The sequence below is a fragment of the Lipotes vexillifer genome, unplaced genomic scaffold (genome assembly GCF_000442215.2).
Source record: "Lipotes vexillifer unplaced genomic scaffold, Lipotes_vexillifer_v1.1 scaffold37, whole genome shotgun sequence".
NCBI lineage: Eukaryota > Metazoa > Chordata > Mammalia > Artiodactyla > Lipotidae > Lipotes > Lipotes vexillifer.
Window position 1 is genome coordinate 2,553,675 of NW_006791811.1, and position 20,009 is coordinate 2,573,683.

The 20,009-nt window shown below is 38.7% G+C and overlaps 1 protein-coding gene across 2 annotated transcripts in view; it reads left to right on the plus strand.

Annotated features, from left to right (window-relative positions):
- Positions 1-20,009, plus strand: part of PLD1 (phospholipase D1) — a 119,132-nt gene that overhangs the window by 70,853 nt on the left and 28,270 nt on the right. For both annotated transcript variants that reach the window (XM_007464713.1, XM_007464714.1), the window contains 2 exons: positions 14,015-14,128; positions 16,491-16,540. In XM_007464713.1, the coding sequence (XP_007464775.1) occupies positions 14,015-14,128; positions 16,491-16,540 (164 nt within the window). The remainder of the gene's footprint in view (positions 1-14,014; positions 14,129-16,490; positions 16,541-20,009) is intronic.

Genomic DNA, 20,009 nt, shown 5'->3' on the forward strand with positions numbered 1-20,009 from the left:
ATTTTGGTAGGAGTTGTTACTGCAGATGTTCTTGCATTTACTGCTAAAATGACTTTTGAAAGCCCCTTTTTAAAATACTCTCTTTTTCTAACAGGCATGACTTTGGTTCAACTACCAGTAGGTTATTGATTCCTTAAATCTGAGTCAGTTGCTGAAAATTTTTGAGTCCATTTTTGAGGGGCTCTGGATGCTCCCAGAGCGCAGTCATTTTTTTCCTGGCCAGTCTCTTTCCCACGCATTAGATTTGTGATTTGATTTATTTAAAGGCAGACGATGAGCTGTGTTCACTTAAAACTCAAAGCAAAATAGTCATAACATTTTTCCATGGGTTATATTTAAATTCTTGTTACCTTCTGTCATATTTTTTTCAGCTCATGGGATTATTTTCTTTAATAACGCTTTTATTAAGATATAATTCACATACCATACAATCCACCCAAAGTGGACAATTTAGTCATTTGTAGTATATTCACAGAGTTGTGTGCAACCATCGCTGAATCAATTTTAGAACGTTTTCATCACCCCAGAAAGGAGCCGCATACTTATTAGCAGTCACTACCCATTCCCCCTTTTCTTAGCCCCTGGCAACCACTAATCTACTTTCTTTCTCTGTAGATTTGCCTGGTCTGGTCGTTTCATATAAATGAAATCATACAATATGTGATCTTTTGTGACTTGCCTCTTTCACTTAGCTTAATGTTATAGAATGTACCAGTATTTCATTTATTTTTATTGTCAGGTAATATTTCATTATCTGGATATACTTCATATAAATGGATTTATCCATTCATCAGTTGGTATATATTTGGGTTGTTTCTACTTTTGGGCTATTATGAATAAAGATGCTATAACCATTCTGTACTAGTTTTTATGTGAGACATGTTTTCATTACTCTAGGGGTGGAATTGCTGGATCATATGGTAGCTCTATGTTTAACATTTTGAGAAACTGTCAGAATGTTTTCAAAAGTGGCAACACCATTTTACATTCCCATAGTGTATGAGGGTTCCAATTTCTCTGTATCATCACTAATACTTATTATTATCTCTTTTTGATTATAGCGATCCTAGTAGGTGTGAAATGGTATCTCATGTGGTTTTGATTTGAATTTCCCTAATGACTAATAATGTTGAGTATTTTTTTGTTTATTGGACATTCATGTATTATCATTGTCCATTGTTTAATTAGGTCGTCTTTTTTTTTTTTTTTTTTTGACTAAAAGGCTGTAATTGGATTTTTGTTTTGTTTAAAATAAGGCTTATGTGTTTGAGGCAAGCTAAGCCGGTTTTGTTGGTAAAGGTGTAGCCCCCTGCATCGGCCGGCGGACTCTCAACCACTGCGCCACCAGGGAAGCCCTGGGTTGTCTTTTTATTACTGAGTTGTAAGAGTTCTTTAGGTATTCTGGATACAAGTCATATCAGATTTATGATTTGCAAATATTTGCTCCCATTCAGTCTGTTTTTTTTTTACTTTCTTGGTAGGGTCCTTTGAAACTCAGAAGTTTTAAATACTGGTAAAGTTCCATTTATCTTTTTGTTTTTTCCCTTATTGCTGTGCTTTGGTTTCATAGCTGAGAAACCACTGCCTAATCCAAAATCATGAAGATTTATGCCTGTTCTCTTCTAAGAATGTTATAGTTTTAGCTCTTACATTTAGGTCTTGATTCATTTTGAGTTACTTTTTGTATACGGTGTGAGGTAGAGGTCCAACTTCATTTTTTTGCATGTGGATATACAGTTGTTCCAGCACCATTTGTTGAAAAGTCTATTCTTTTCCCATTGAGTTGTCTTGGCTTCCTTGTCAGAAATCAGTTGACCATAATAAATGTAAAAGTTTATTTCACACTCTCGAGTCTATTTCTTTCCCTACTGAATTGTCTTGACACCTGGGACTATTTCTTTTTATGGCTGATTTTAGCTCTGTGTAAAAACAGCAAAATAAACAAACAAACAAAATCATTATATTTTATTATCTTAATTCATTGAACATATGCAGTGGAGAATGTTTAGTACATATGCATTTGGGGCTTAAAACATTTTTTGACTTCCAGTGTCCTGTGGTACTTTAATATCTTTTTTTCACAAAATGTGTGGGGATTTTTAGACTAAGAACATTTTATAACAACAACTACCAGCATTTTATATGATTCACAGTTTATATCTACAGACTTACTGCATTTTCACAACTACTCTTGAAAGTAGTTTTGTTGCTGTACATTTTTATTTTTATTTTTTTCTGCTTAATTCCTTTATCAGCATTTAAGTGAGATACCTCTGCATTTTTTAGTGGTTGGTCTGGGGATTACAATATGCATCTTTTTTTTTTTGTCCCCATTTTTAAAGTTAAACTGAGATGAAAGAGTTGGTGTGACTTGTCTGGGCCACTAACAGCAAAAGGCAAAAACAGCTTTGAAGCCAAGTCTTTGGACTTCGGACCCAGTGCCTCCCACACCATGTAACTCCAATGCATTGACAGTTAGGATTAGAGACCACTTCAGGGTTGCCCCAAATTGAAGCAAGTAGGTTGGGCCTTTATAGTCTCCTCCTCCCATTGACTGGTCTTTGGATGTAGGCTGACTTCAGGAAATGGGCATGGCCTTGGGTGAGGCAGGCCCCTTTGGCCTCTGGAGGGCAGTTCCTGGAGAAAGGCTTCACTGTGAGTGAGCAGCCAGTGGCCAGCTCTCTCAGCAGCTGGGGGAATGGCTGTCTTGATCCCACAGTGAGGGCCTTCGGGCAGCAAGGCACAATACTCACCCATCCTGCGGCCTGTACAGTGTTTCTCACCCCTTCCCATGCATCAAAATCACCACTTTACAAACACACAGAGGGCTGGACTTAACTCCAGGCTTGCTGGATCCGAATTTTCTGGAGGAGGGCCCTGCATTTTATAATATTCCACAGGCACTGCCAGGATTATATAGTACTCATCCAGAACAGCGTATATGGCCATAAATGTGAATGATGGTCTGTGTTTTTACAAGGGACCTTTATTCTTTGCCTTCTCATATGCTTTTATTAAGAAAGTCACCAAGGACTGTTTCTGAGATGACTTAAAAACAGTCTTGTTTCCAGTTAAACACATATGTACACACAGAGATTCCTTGCATCCTTTCCAGTCTCCAGTCTCCCAATTTTCTGGGTCAATTTATGTCTCATTTACAAAATTGCATTATATTTCTGATAACTCTTGCATTTTATTGATGCAGGAGTGTCCCCTTTATAAAGCACATTTGACAAAAAAGAAAAATAATTTTTTCATGAAATTGAAATGTCACAAAAATACATTAAATTGACAAATGAGCTCATTGGGCTGAGCAGTGAATCATGAATTTTGGAACTTTGACAGCTAATTAGGAGAGTAGGATGAATCTCAAGTTCACTCATCCCAGTTATTCACTTATTAGTACATGGTTTAATAAGTATCTGTAAGATTTGTTTTTAAGTGTTCCGGAGCCTGAAAGAATATTTTTCTTTAGCATATTAATTTGTCTTTTAATATCTGGACTTCTTCTAAAATCATAGCATTTTAAGGTTGGAAGGAATGTTAAGATATTTTCTGATTGAACATTTCCCAGTGACCCTGGGATCCATAGTAAGAGAGCATGGTAAGGTAGCATCTGTTGCAGATTTTATCTCATGCTTAGAAGTTCACGGAGCACCTTAAAGGGTGGAAATTTCAAGCTCGCTTTGTAGAAACTGGGAAATGAGTTCGTCAAATTTCAAATTAACTGCACCGTGTGTCATTTAGCTCTGATCTCTCAATAATCTCACTTGCTTTGACAGTCACATTTTAAAGTGGTATTATGTATATCACACATTCAAACTTAGTGGATACACACACATATCCTGGAAACCTATTTTACATTTTCCCCCTCCTCTGTATCTCCACATTATCATTTATCTCCTGTGTTAATTCCAAACTGTAAAATATATTTTCATTGAATAACTTCAGATCTGTGAGCTTGTATTCTTAGGAAAAAGGTAAAGGTAGAATTAGAAAGCTCATCTTGCCGGCTGCCTACAGTGGCTCCCCTTCTTCTCACTGAGGGCCGTCGTGTGCCATCCTCAAGCTTACCCCTCTCTCTTCCTTTCACTCTTCTGCCCTCTACTCTTCTGAAACTCAGAACTTCCCTGCCAGAGTCACGTGCCTAGCAACAAGTATAACTTTGGTTGTTGGAAAAAGAATAGAATAGAGCACAAAGCAGTTGCAGGGAAATGACAGTCAGCATTCGGCCAGCCTGACCAAGGAACACAGACTCTCTTCCAGGACCCTCCCACCCTAGAGAGATTGGCGTCTTTAAATTGCCAACTTCTCTCAACTGGGCTGAGCCTTTACTTTTCTGCCAGTGCTGGAATCTGGTCCCACACCAGTTCCCTAAAGTGAGTTCTCTGCTTCCCTCACTTTCTCCTCATTCTTTCTCAGCAGCTGTAATTTTTTTAAGTTAATTTTTATTGGAGTATAAGTGATTTTCAATGTTGTGTTAGTTCCTGCTGTACAGCAAAATGAGTCAGTTATACATATACATATATCCACTCTTTTTTTAGATTCTGTTCCCATATAGGTCATTACAGAGTACTGAGTAGAGTTCCCTGTGCTATACAGTAGGTTCTTATTAGTTATCTATTTTGTATATAGTCGTGTGTATATGTCAATCCCAGTTTCCCACTTTATCTTTCCCCCACTTTGCCCCTTGGTAATCATAAGTTTGTTTTCTACATCTGTGACTCTATTTCTATTTTGTAAATAGGTTCTTTTGTACCATTTTTTTAGATTCCACATATAAGCAATATCATAAGATACTGTCTTTGACTTACTTTACTCAGTATGACAATCTCTAGGTCCATCCATGTCGCTGCAAATGGCATTATTTCATTCTCTTTTATGGCTGAGTAATATTCCATTGTATATATGTACCACATCTTCTTTATCCATTCTTCCATCAATGGACATTTAGGTTGCTTCCTGGCTATTGTAAATAGTGCTGCAGTGAACACTGGGGTACATGTATCTTTTTGAATTATGGTTTTCTCAGGGTATATGCCCAGGACTGGGATTGCTGGATCATATGGTAGCTGTATTTTTAGTTATTTTTTTGTTGTTGTTGTTGTTGTTTTGCGGCATGCGGGCCTCTCACTGCTGTGGCCTCTCCCGCCGCGGAGCACAGGCTCCGGACGCGCAGGCCCAGCGGCCATGGCTCACGGGCCCAGCCACTCCGCGGCATGTGGGATCCTCCTAGACCGGGGCACGAACCAACGTCCCCTGCATCGGCAGACAGACTCTCAACCACCGCGCCAGCAGGGAAACCCTATTTTTAGTTTTTTAAGGAACCTCCATACTGTTCTCCATAGTGGCTGCACCAATTTACATTCTCACCAGCAGTGTAGGAGGCTTCCCTTTTCTCCACACCCTCTCCAGCATCCATAATTCTTTACAGAAACAGGCCAAGCCTCCATGATCTGATTCATGACCTAGAGCCTCAGAATACTGTTCACCCCAAGCTGAACTAAAAATAACTATGGGAATCTCTGCAGAAAACAAAAGGTCTGCTCTAAAAGAGTAAAACTGTCTTCGAGTTGAGCCCAGCTCCCAACCCACTGGAAGCCTATCTTTGACAACTCAAATAGGACTAGAGCTCAGGGAGAAGAAATCATAATCCACAGTCTAGAATTGACTGGCTTATACCATGTTTGAATAAGCCAAAACGTAGAGTGTAACCAGATGGTCCAAGTAGAAAACATTTTAAAACACCGTGTGCCATGAATGTACGGTTTCTGAGGATGAAACCATTTTTGCTTATGGAAACTTGACATGCATAATTTTGCTGCCCTGCTAAAAAGTTTGGAGGGAGAAAGTGCATTTTGCACTGTTATCACCACAAGTTTGACACATGCAGTGAAATTAGGCAGTTGATTGAATGCTTCTGTATTTTAATATTAAACTGCACTGGAAAATACACAATTAAACTGCCTTGGAAAATGCACAGTTTTGAAAATCACTCAAACTCTTCATGCTTCCTATGACTGTAGAACAGTGCCAGATAGTGCTTGCAGTTTGCGCATGAGTGATGGTATGAGGGACCTCCTCTGGGGAATCTGAAATTAATTGGGAACCAGATGTCTGGAGATCTGAGTTCTTCCCAACTCTGTGTCTGCAGGTATGTGACCTTTTGAATCTATCATTTTTGCCTTTCTGGCATTCTGTTTTTTCACCAACAAAGAGAATAGTAATATCTGCCCTACCTATCTCTTATGAATAGATGTGAAAGCAATTTGAAAACTGTAAAGCACCAGTTCGTGTAAGAAATTATGTTATTTCCAGGAAATTCATCATCTGGAAATATGCTAGCTCGTGGTAAATTCTAGCAGGGACAAAGAACCACAATATCAAATCAACTATTTAGAAATTAATATTTATGTTAAAAACAAATGTTTTAATTAAAGAGGTGTTTAATGTGCCTCATTTTAAATTATTAGATGACTATTGCTGGATAAGGACAACTTGCTTTGGTTCCCTGTCGCTGGCACTTCTTCATCCTGTGACAAGTAGAGGCACATGATTAAAACACTGTCTAGAGGTGTCCTGCCAGAAAGCTATAGCTGACTCCGCATGGGAATCCATTTTTGGATTCCCCATTATTGATTGGATTACACCTTCCCCCCAAATATAAAATAAAATGTATTCTGAAACATAATGTATGTTCAGTTTTGCTTTGCTTTGTTTTAATTTTAGGCACTGTTGATGATTCTTTGAAGCTTTCCAATTGAAATCACTGGTTGTTAATTGATTAATAATGTTATTGAATCGTTTTTGAGTCATTCCACATCCAAGGTGCTTTTTATGCATTCCTTCACTTAATTCCCACATCAGCCTTATGAAGTGGATGCATAATGATTTCCATTCTACAGATGAGGCAGCTGAGGCCAAGTGCGATTATGGTAACTTGCCCACATCATGCGGCTATTGATGAGTGGAACTGCGACTCAGACCGCATCTTTAGGACTTAAACTTGTGCTCTTTACCTTGTGGTACCTTTGTAGCTCAGCTACAAAGCTTCCCTCATTTCAAGGGAAGTAGAAATGTTCTAATGTTAAGCCTGCAGGAAATCTAGAAGAGGTACTTTAGTTAAATTTTTTTAAAAATCAGATGAACATTTTCTTTTTTTAAAGTAATTGCTTGATAGATAAAAATTTCTTAGGTTTAGGGCTTCCCTGGTGGCGCAGTGGTTGAGAGTCCGCCTGCCGATGCAGGCGACACGGGTTTGTGCCCCGGTCCAGGAAGATCCCACATGCCGCGGAGCAGCTAGGCCCGTGAGCCATGGCCGCTGAGCCCGTGCGTCCGGAGCCTGTGCTCTGCAACGAGAGAGGCCGCGACAGTGAGAGGCCCGCATACCGCAAAAAAAAAAAAAAAATTCTTAGGTTTAAAGAAAAATCTACATCCTATAATTACCACATCCTATAATTTGTGTACCAAGTTGAAAGGACATGTTGGGTATATTTCATAATCACTGTCTTAACAAAATTTAAGCTGCAGTTATAATAAAAGAAGAAAAATATGAAAATTAAGTATGCCAATGGCTGGTTTCACATTTTATCTTGTGGGATAATCTCCAAGCTCTATGAAATTCATGGAGAAGAGGTTACATTAGGGCAGAGATGACAGATCATGGCAGGAGAACTTTTGATTTAGATCATTTAATTGCTTTTATTTGATTCCAAAAATTATATAAATGATAATCTCAGCAGATAGAGAGAGTAAAGATTAGTACTGGTCAGAGGCCAGAAATCATTTTGAGTCTGAGCATGTGCCCTGGCAGAGAGATGAAGGAAGGGAGAGACTCTTTTTTAAAAATGAAAATGAAAACGGCTGGGCTATTGTGGGAACAGTTTAACAAGAGGTTTTGTAGAGTCTTATTTAAGGGACACTGAGGGACATGCCTGCCCAAGGTTATCAAGTCCAGAGTGAAGTCTAAGTCACACATGCTGGCCTAACCCTGAACATTCTTACATTTAAAAGCTTGCCATTTTCAAAAGGTAACCAACGAAAAAAATTATGTGTGTGTGTTTTTGTATGCACACACAATATGTAATGTCATAATCTATAAAAATCTCACATATGATATGCAAAGTCAGTGCTAAATAGAACCAGCATTTCTAGTGGACTAACAGTGATTTTCACCAACTCCTTCATTTACAGATGAGAAAACTGAAGCCCTGAAAGGTTTACTGCATTTAAAAAGATTTGCCAAACACAAAATAAAATGGGCTGTGTCCCAAACCACTGAGAAGATACAGATCCAATTCTCCCATAACTGATACCACTATAGAGTAAAATTCTCTCTACAAAAAAAATAAAAAATAAAAAAACAACCACTAATCCCCAACCACAATTCTTACTTCTGGCAGCGTTCACTGCTGCAAAATCTACAACGAGAAGATTTATACCAGCTCCTGAAGTTTATGGCAGTGAAACATGATCTATAAATCTCAAATTCTCAAAAAATAAAGCATCTTGTCACTGGAGAAACACAATGAGGTGCTTTGGGGCCTTCTTATAGATCCTGAGACCCCACTCTGAGCAGAAGACCCCTGACTACCCACCATCCGGGGGAAGGAGGAGGTGAAAGAGGAGGGGTTCTTCTGGAGAGAACAAGGTGGGAAGCTAGAGGAAAAACGCTGCTAAGACCCATTTACGTTGGTGAACTAGGACTTGCATTTTTTTTTTTTTTTTTGCGGTACGCGGGCCTCTCACTGTTGTGGCCTCTCCCGTTGCTGAGCACAGGCTCCAGACGCGCAGGCTCAGCGGCCATGGCTCATGGGCCCAGCTGCTCCGCAGCATGTGGGATCCTCCCGGACCGGGGCACGAACCCGTGTCCCCTGCATCGGCAGGTGGACTCTCAACCACTGCGCCACCAGGGAAGCCCCTAGGACTTGTTTTTAAAGGGACAAGCAGCATTTCAGCAAATCACAAAAACTGAAAATATTAAAGATCCCACATTCTCATCACCTAAACAATTTACTTTTTGTTTTCCTATTTTCTTTTTGGTCCATATTAATATACAGACATATTTTCTGAGTTGTAATTTGTTTCCTTTTCCTGTAACTCACTTGGATTTCTGTCTCAAGTCCCTTTTCCACACAATAGAAGGAAATTTAGTTTAGTCACTTCCTGATAAATGTGGCCAAATTCAGTCGTTTCTCATTTCTGCTCCGTATTCAGTCCATCAGTGTGCTCCCTGGTCTTTCCTCCCCTCCCCCATCCTTGGTATAGATGCTAAGGGGCCCTGGATCTTTGGGAAGGGGCTTCTAGCACTCAGTATCGATCTGCCAAGCCTGTTCTGGCATCTGCTTACTGTCACCTGGGGTCCTCAGCCTTCTCCTTTAAAGCCTGCCTTTCTGTCCCTTCTTCTCTACTGCTGCCAGTAGAGGGTCCCTGCACTGAGTCTGACTCTTATTTCTTCTTCTTTTTTAATTTATTTTTTGGGGCACGCTGCGCAGCCTGTGGGATCTTAGTTCCCTGACCAGGGATCGAACCCGTGCCCCCTGCAGTGGAAGCGCCGATTCTTAACCACGGGACCACCAGGGAAGTTCCTCTTATTTTTTTATACTCCTGTCTCAGCTCAAAGGATCTCTCCCCAGTTCCCCAAATCTAAGAAGCTGACATCTTTGTGCCCTGGTTCCTCGGTGAGAGCGCTGTCCTAGGAGCAATGCCTGCTTCATATCTCCAGTCACAGAGAGGGGGAAGTTAACACATTTAAGGGGAAAAATTATTTAATATTTCATAGTATCAGCCTGCCACATCTATAATTGTCTTGTAATTGTAACTTTGCATTAGGGCCATTTTAACACACTACCAGAAGTACTTTGCTAGTAAGTCATCATAGTGGTCATTTTAGTAAGAAGTTACATCCATTGAGTGACTATAACATAACTTAGTTAATCATCCCCCCATTATTGGACATTTCCAATTTTTATCTATTATACATAACACTGCTGTAAGAGTTAGTGGGTTTTGAAAGAAAATCTTATTTTAACAAAAAGCCTGAGCGTGCAGTTTTATAAAATTGTTCTGAACTAAAGTGGATGGAGCAGTTGCCTGCATGATGGCCTGGTGCCCACTAGCTCTTCTCTTGCTTTTAAGATCATAAATAATTCTGCACATTAGGGGCTCAGGTTCTTGCCCTATGCTGATTGCTATCATTTGTACCACCTCAGCATTGTGAGGTTGCAGTGTTTCGGAAGAGGTTAGAATCCTCGATGGCCAAGAACTGTTATTTTCTGGGGACCGGATCAAGGAAGGAGACTGGACAGGTTAGCACATAGAATTTTCTCTTCATTGGCTTAAACTTAGCTACAACTTTATGGTTTGAAATTCCAGAGCTCTTTTTTTTCTATAGCAGTGAAAATCTAAGTCATTTATGCTAATTTGCTGAACACAGTTGAAAAATTTCATCATTTAGGAAATTCAAGAACTGCATTGTGTTAAAAAAATAAAAATAGGGCTTCCCTGGTGGCGCAGTGGTTGAGAGTCCGCCTGCCGATGCAGGGGACACGGGTTCGTGCCCCGGTCCGGGAAGATCCCACATGCTGCGGAGCGGTTAGGCCCGTGAGCCATGGCCGCTGAGCCTGCGCATCCGGAGCCTGTGTTCCGCAACGGGAGAGGCCACAACAGTGAGAGGCCCGCGTACCGCAAAAGATAAAAAAATTTTAAAAAAATAAATAAAAAAGCAAGGATTTTGATATAGAGCTAACCAAGAACAAGAAAATGTGAATATTCTGATTTCTACAAACTAAATTTGCAAATATGCTTTATCTAAATATACAAGATTTTTATAGAACATTTCCCAGTGTCTACATTTTGAAGTCATTTTTGCTTTTATAAAACACATGGGCAAAAGGTAACCATCTTTTCCAAACAGAATTACAAACACTTGGTGTTCAAGACCAGCAATACTGCTTCTAATAAATGTGAGAGATGAATTATGTGGGTTGGCACACATAGCAAAGTAGGCATTTTGGGGTAGCAAAAAATTAGAAACAGTTGAATGCCCAGCAGTAGAGAGCTGGTTAAAGTATTATGGCATGGATTTGGAATACTGTCGCTGTTAATTTAAAAATGGGCATCTCTCTAAGTACAGTTATCAAAGAATTTCCAGGATGCACTGATAAATTACAAAAAAAGAAAATAATAACGTTCAGAAAAGTGTTTACAGTATTCTAACATTTGTGTAGAAGGAGAGAATGCATATTATGCTTATAAATTCATAGACTATTTCTGAAAGAACATGAAAGGTAATACAAATTGCCCTTAGGGAGGGGAAACAAAGGCTGGGGACAAAGGAGTGAAACAGAAGTTTTTTCATCATATAATCTTCCACCTCTGAAGGTTTGCACTGAGAACATATATTATCCATTTGAAAATGTAATTTTTTTTGGTGGTTCTTCAAAAAGCTAAACATAGAATAACTGTATGACCCAGCAACACCATTCCTGGGTATATATATACCCAAAATAACTGAAAACAGGGACTCAGATACTATATGCCTGTGCCCACTGCAGCATTATTCACAATAGCTAAAAGTGGAAACATTGCAAGTGTCCACCAACAGATGACTGGATAAACCAAATGTGGTCTATATATATAAACAGAATATTTTTCAGCCATAGGAAGGAAGGAGATTCTGACCCATCCTACACCATGGATGAATCTTAAGGATATTACGTTGAGTGAATAAGTCAGCCACAAAAGGACAAATATTGTTTGATTCTGCTTAGCTGAAATATCTAGACCAGGCAAATTCCTAGAGACAGAAAGTAGGTTAGAGGTTACCAGAGGTTGCAGGGAGGGGAAATGGGAAGTTACTGCTTAATTATCACAGTTTCTGTTTGGGCTCATAAAAAAGTTTTGGAAATAGAGATCATGATGGTTCACAACATGTGAAGGTAATTGTTAACACTGAACAGTACACTTAAAAATGGTGAAAATGGTAAATTTTATGTTTCATATATTTTACCACAATAAAAAAAAAATTCAAATAAGATGTAATCTAATTTAAAGAAAAACATCTGTTTAACCTCTTGTCTACCAGAGGCTTCCCAGAAACAAACATTCTTCCAACCTGACCCCATCCTCCCAAAGCAAATAGTGCCAAGTGCATACTGAGTGCAGAGGTCCTCTGTTGGGCACTGCCCAAAACAGAAAGATATGTGGATGCACGTTCAAAAGGGCTTATCACATAGCCTAGCCTAGCAGAGGTACCTGTCACTGTTGTGTAAAGCAAAAAAGATGCTGAGTAGGCATCCCAACCATGTGTAGCGGGAGTGCGGAGGCAGGAGCAAACCAATGTTCACTGCCACATCCAGGATGGCTTGATGGAAGGAGCCGGTTATCAGCTCCTCTCTGCGAGGCAGAGAAGGGCATCCAGGCTCAGGGGGCAGATGAGTTAGGTTGACTAACCTGCCTTACTGGGGGTGCCCCTCTGAGCACCGGACAGTGGTGTCCAGTCACTGGAGTGTGGGCCCGGGAGGACCAGACCGAAGGTGATTCTGTAAAGGCAGTTGAAGCCAGATGGTGTCCATTTTCAACTGTAAAATTCGTTTGGACTTTTAAATACGGGCTGTGAGGAAATAGCTTAGGCATTCTTTCTGTTCTTCCCACTATCCTGTTTACTATCTAGGAATGTGAGCTTCGTACCCTTATTTGACAGAGAACTTTAACCATTTATATTTTTTTAAAAAATGGGTTTTTTCCAACTCAAACTGTGTTTGCCATCTAGCGATTAATCCATGCCATTACAACACCCTGGTTCAGATTCCTCATTTCTCAGCACTACGGTTAAAGCTAATAGGCCTCCAGACTCCGTTCTGTTGGCCATGGCTTCTGTCTCAAACTGCACTTTCCCTGTGCCCTGATATGTACAGTATGTTGGCATCAGAGACCTCAGTAATGAAATCTGACCCCTCTGAGAGTAGTAATAATATTCACCTGAAAGAAAAATGTAGCTATTTAGAAGACAATGCACCTTAGAAATTAAGTATTATGAAAAGTTTAAGTAGGTTCCGATTTGAAAATTAACCGGTAGCAGCATCTTCGTGTGAATGCAGACTTCTCACATAAACTGGCAAGATTCTGACCATAAGGGATACCACAGTCATCTCCAGACTTTCTCTTCTTCCTGTGTGTTTTCTAGAGATAAGGATATTGACAGTCTAGCCTCCAAAGAGGCGATACCTATTTGAACATAATTCTCCAAATTTCTGACTTTCTGAATGCAGATCAAAGTTAGGAGCCACACTTTCTGCTTCTGTTTCTTTTCTTTCAAAAGCTGTTGTTAATCAGTTGGGACAGCAGACCAAGAAATATTGTGTTACATCTACAGGAGATTTAAAACTCAACATCAGTCATTCAAAATTCTTGACAGGCCCAGGGTAACATTTTGCATCTGAAGCAGAGTTTTAGAGATGAATCAGAGTTTCTAAACAATGCTGATTTCTGCATTGGAAAATATACTGGGTTCAATATCTTTTTTTGCCCCTGAGATTTAGGCTGTGGGAGCTCATTTACTCAGTAATTACTAACTGAATGCCTACTATTTGCTGGACTCTGAGCTCGGTACTGTGGCTATAACTTGTTATACATAAAACAGTTAGGATAACATCTTTTTCAAAACTTTATTATAACCCCTCCACCTCCCATGGGGTCCAAGCAAGGCTTTTTTACAGTGAATTTTGTCCTAGGAAGGATTGTGCTATAGAGAGATAGTGGGTACAATTCCCACTTTACTGCCAAGTTCAGCTTATTTTTCAGGTTGTTATGAATCGTTAGCCTGGATAACAGTTTCTGGCCTTTAATCCAACAGCATCCCTTTCCCTGCCAAAGCCTGGAACGTGATAGAATGTATTGTAGGAAGCCATTCACTCAATCTCCAAAACCATGTGAACTGCTTGACTGTCATTTTTAACTGTTACTGTGTCTTTTTTTGTGTGTATGTGCAACTCTTTCCATCTGACTTTTGCAGGGAAAGCCAGAGATACCGGGTTTATGTTGTGATACCACTTCTGCCAGGTTTTGAAGGAGACATTTCAACCGGTGGAGGAAATGCTCTACAGGCAATAATGCACTTCAACTACAGGTGCCAAAGTTCTAAAATCCTCTGTTTACAGCTTTCAATCAGTTATGCATGTAAGCTGGCGAAAGCAATGGAAATGTTTCTCCACATCTATTCAGTGGAGCATTGAACAGATGGACATTTTGCTTTATTTTACTTTTGAATCTTGGCCTATTTACTAGTTGATAAAATTCAAATAGAGCCTAAAATCATAAATGGTAGGCCTAGGACACATGACATATATAAAAGAACTAAAATATTAGTGTCTCTTTTATACTCATTGCCTATCACATATATAGAGTGCTTGTCTCCATTTATGAGGTGTATATATACACACAATATGAATATAAAAAAGACTAATATTTTTGTTCTTTTAATATATATTAATATATTATAAATGGAGACAAGGACTTTACATAGATACAGATATGAAGTCCTTTATACATAATTAATTTTTAAAGATAATTTTAAAATTATCTTTAAGCCACCAAATAGTTATTGAGCTTTCCATATTCTTTGCAGTAAGTAGATGAAAGAAAAAAATTAAATGCTTAAAATGGTATGATTTGCACATATTGGTTTATGATTTTTCTAGGCAGCAATCCTTCAACAAGGTTGGTAATAATAGTCTCTGCCAGTAAGTGAAGCGTGAAGGTTCTTTCCTGTCTCCTGGAATTTTAATTGTTTTCCCTACCATCACTTTGTTAAAATTTTAGGGAACGTGGTAAGTCCTGTTCTCAATATTCTAAAAAGCAGAGTTTCCATATTCACGCAAAAAGGCACATGAGACTTCAGACTTGGCCAGTGGAAGATTATGAGGGGGGTTGAGAGGTGCTAGCTGGTGGGCGGGTGTAGAGAGGTGCTGTAGAAAGTGATGGAAAGGCCCCCCTGATGTTCTTTTTGGGTCGCTTAGCTGGGAAGAGGTAAATGGACAGGCCTGGCATGAATCCAGCTCCCAATTATAAGCTCTGTGACCTGAAGCACAAAAGAGCCCTACTCAGGATCACACTTAATAAGTCAAAGCAAGGACTAGCGCCTGGATATTTTCTTTTAATATCCCCTGTTCGTCAGAATCACCTGTAGTTTCCCACCTTTCTAATCAAATTCTTTTGTGGGGGAGGGACAAATGAAGTCTTGCCCCAAACCCCCAGTGTGTAAAGCAGATAAGGGTTCAGGGCCTTGGTCAAATTGGGGCTGGGGGCTTAGATGCCCTCTTGCTTGAGTCCCCCTCCCTAGAGGCACCTCCTCAAGATCTAAGGTCCTCCAGGCACAGTTTGAGCGCACCACTGCGGTGGAAATCTTTTTTTTTTTAATTTTCTTGCTTCTTTCCGACTTTTTAAGCTTGTATCTTTCTGTCTGCCAGGGTTTCAAGTAAGGCATTTTGTTTCATCTGAGGTAATTTTGCCTCATTACAGTATGAGAAAACTTTAACTGTGCTTTGGTCTATACACTTGGATTGAAGATTTGCCCATTTCTAATATTATCTGATTTATAACATGGCAAACAAAGCTTTTCAAGTATTTAAGGCACTTAATGTTTTAAGTATTTAAGGCAATAATGTTTAATTGGATTTTATCCACTTCATTTGCCACGCTAACATTATTTTTGGAATATTGTCAATTGTAATTATTTTCTGTAACTATTTTCTTGGGTTTGAACCAACTGAATGAAATAACATGCTTCGCTTTTGTTCAGCAACCAAAACTATAACCTTTTACTATGCAAAAACATCTCTATTTTCTGGCATCATCTTTAATAATATCAGCATTTCCCAGGCATAACAGTACTTTTAATTACTTTCACAGAGCAAGCAGATGGAACATAGAATTTTTTGTCTTGTCGGTCTTTATAATTCATCGACTATTATCGGAGTCTTGAGACGCAAAATCATTAGTAGAGGCAGCTATTTGAGACTATATTTTTCACTTTTAAGGGGTTTTCTGACTTTACAGAGACAGCTCAGGTATAATAGTTTCCTTAATTCCAGAATTACTCTGCTAAGTTTGCCCTTTTCACCTCTGAAAGTAATATGATTCTGTAGGTATTCTTACCTATTGTGGCATTCTAAGTTTATCTTTGCAGTGGCCACATTTTCTAAGTGGGAAAGCTCATTCATAACCCATCTTTTAAAAATAGCATCTCTTTCTGAAATCTAAGATCAATTTTATAACTTTTCCATTTACGCACTTCAAAATAACTTGTCACATCAATAACATTACAGAAGTGACATTCATATGTTTTTTTGGCTTTTAAAAAAAATCTATGTAGCATCTTCTCATAAAAGCACTTGCTCTATTTTTACTTGGATTAGGACTCTACCCCACAGATATTGCAGTTGAAACCTTTGAAACATCTATAATTATTTCTTTCCTTTACATATGTTCAGAACCATGTGCAGAGGAGAAAATTCCATCCTTGGACAATTAAAAGCAGAGAGTAAGTAACTGCTTTTCTTTTCCTCCATGGTTGTTTTTGGTGACATATCAGTGATTATTAATGTTTTCACAGTGTGGTTATAGGACTCTTCACAAAAGGTAGCCCACAAAATGCTTAACAGAAATAAATTACTTATTCTCATTAAACTGTCCAAACAGAGGTTCAAATGAAGACATCACAGCATGAGCTGCATAGGTGATAAAAATGAGAGTATGTTTACAATTTTTTATAATTTATTTTTATTTATTTATAATAATTGTTTTGATAAGAAGTGGGATTTGTAAGGCACTTCAAAATGACCCCACATGTATCTTCTCCTGCGATCCTTCACCACAGTCCTGGGAAGTAAGCAGGAAGGTGTCATCCCTGCTTTAAAGATGAGGACACAGTCAGCATGTATATACGTGGCTTCCTACAGATGTAGAAGTCCCAGGGTTCTCACACACTGTCATATTTAGGGAGGAAAACTAATTATATAACCGTTTTAACACCATAACACTTGACTAAATCTTCGAGGGTATTATACTGGAGGTAAGTAAATAAGAAAAAAACCCACAGTAATACCTTTTACTCCTGAAATTCTTCACATTTTCAAAGGCACTTTCTCAGATATCTTAATTGATCCTTCCACATAGTTCTTAGCTACAGTACATTGTAATTGTGGGTTTACTTACCTATATCTCGACCTGACTCTAAGTTTAGCACATAGTAGGTACTCAATCATCTTTTATACCCTGAACAGTAGGTACAGAAAATTCCACAAGAACTAAGCTGAAGAAAGAACCCAAATTGTCTGACCTGCAGTTCATATCGGATTAAGATTGTGAAAATTTGTAGGTCACATTAAAAAGACTAGATTTTTATCCAGAAAAAGACAAGGTATGGTGTTGGATGCCTCTGATCACTGATTGAACTCATCAAAGTGGTGTTTATATCAAAGCTCACTGACTGATGGCAGGTGAGAGAAAATGGTGCCTTGGGAATGGATCGAAAGGTTATGTATGGATAAAACTGTGAAGGAGCATTTGAGGGGATGTGGGAGCAGAAGAGTAAGAGAAGGGTCAGATAATCCTAAGAGTTTCAACCCAACTCATCAGGAGGATGGAGCTGCCACAGGAAGGTCTGAAAAGTCAGGAGGAGCCACCACAATCATATGATGCCATGTGGTGTGGCGTTCACATATGCTATACACCTCAATTGAGGTTTTTGAAAATTTTATTTCACACTGGGAGCCTCCTAAACGTGGTACACTGGGTGATGTATCAGAATGTGGGGAGAAAAAATTAGGCCTTCCATGTATGTATATTTTTCCTTAAAAATAAAGAATTAGGACATTAGCAGGAATAGTATAGTAAGGATCCCCCCAAATCCACTCCTACATAAAAGCAACAAAAGCACTAACAAAAATTGTCAAAACTCAACTTTTTCAGCACTCTGGAAATTAACCAAGGGCATGTAACAATCTGTTTATTCAAGAAAGACAGCAGAGGGCTTCCCTGGTGGCACAGTGGTTGAGAGTCTGCCTGCCGATGCAGGGGACACAGGTTCGTGCCCCGGTCCAGGAGGATCCCACATGCCGCGGAGCGGCTGGGCCCGTGAGGCATGGCCGCTGAGCCTGTGCATCCGGAGCCTGTGCTCCACAACGCGAGAGGCCACAACAGTGAGAGGCCCGCGTACCGCAAAAAAAAAAAGAATCTTGGTAAAAGCAGCAAGCTTTTTAATTTTCCATATGCCCATCCCCTTCTCTTCATTCCATGTGGCCTTGAAAAACAACTCCTCATCACTGTGAAAGAAAACCAAGAACCTAGCAGCCACTGGAAGGAGCCAAATGGGTTTGAAGCTCCCACCCCCCAACAATTCTCAGAGAATTGTCCTAATTTCACCCGTCTGACAGTTTAAAAGACTTTAAAATGGCTAGTTTAACTATGTTCAAAAAACTAAAGGCAACAAATCTAAAGACTAAAGAGAAGTCTAAAAACAATCTCTCCCCAAATAGAGAGTATAAAAAAATAGAATTTTTTAATTTAAAATTTTTATTAATTTTTTTACATAAAAAGAACCAAATACGAATTCTGGAGTTGAAAAGTATAACAACTGAAATGAAATGTACATTGGAAGACTCAATAGCAGATTGGAGCAGGCAGATGAATCAACAAACTTGAAGATAGGTCAATTGAAATTATCCAATCAGAGGATCAGAAAGAAAAAAGAATGCAGAAAAATGAATAGGGCATTTAGAACAGCCAAAATACTCTTGAAAAAGAACAAATTGGAGGACTCATGCTCCCAATTTCAGAACTTACTATAAACCTACAGGAATAAAACCAGTGTGGTGCTGATGTAAGGATAGACATATAGATCACAGGAATAGAACTGAGAATCCAGAAATAAACTCTTATGATTATGGTCACTTGAATTTCAACAAGGGTTCCAGGACAATTCAACGGAGAAAGAATAATCTTTTCAGCAAATGGTGATGGAACAACTGTACATTCACATGCAAAACAATGAAGATGGACCTCTACCTCACACCACATACAAAAAATAAGTCAAAATGGATCAAGACCTAAAATGTAAAAACTGAAACTATAAAACTCTTAGAAGAAAACATGGGCAAAAAGCATTATGACCTTGGATTATGCACACGTTTCTTGGGTTTATAACAAAAATATAAAAATGGATAAATTGGATTTCATCAAACATAAAAGCTTTTGTGCTCCAATGGACACTGTCAAGGAACTAGAAAAAAATGACAGAATGGGAGAAAATGTTTGCAAATCATATCTCTGGTAAGGGATTCATATCCTGAATATACAAAAGAACATTTACAAGTCAACAATAAAAAAATAATCCAATTTAAAAATGGGCCAAGGATCTAAATAGACATTTCTCCAAAGAAGGTACACAAATGGCTAATAAGCGTATAAAAAGATGCTCAACATAATTAATCATTAGGGAAATTCAAATGAAAGTCACAAGATACAACTTCATATCCACTAAGATGGCTATAATTTAAAACATAAAAAAGATAATGATGAGAATATGAAGATATTGGAACCCTCATATGTTGCTGCTGGTCATTCAAAATGGTATGGGTTCTTTGGAAAGCAGTTTGGTAATTCCCTAAAAGTTAAACATAGAGTTACCATATGACTCAGCAACTCTCCATAGGATATACCCAAGAGAACTGAGAACATATGTTCACGCAAAAACTTGCACATGAATATTTCTAGCAGCATTATTCACTATAGCCAAAAGGTGTAAACAACTCAAGTATCCATTAATGGGTGAATGAAGAAACAAAATGTGTATATCCATACAGTGGAATATTATTTAAATCTAAAAAGAAATGTACTGATCCATGTTACAACATGGATGAACCTTGAAAATATTATGCTATGTGAAAAGAAGCAAGACACAAAAGGCCACATATTGTATAATTCCATTTTTTTTTTTTTTTTTTTTTTTT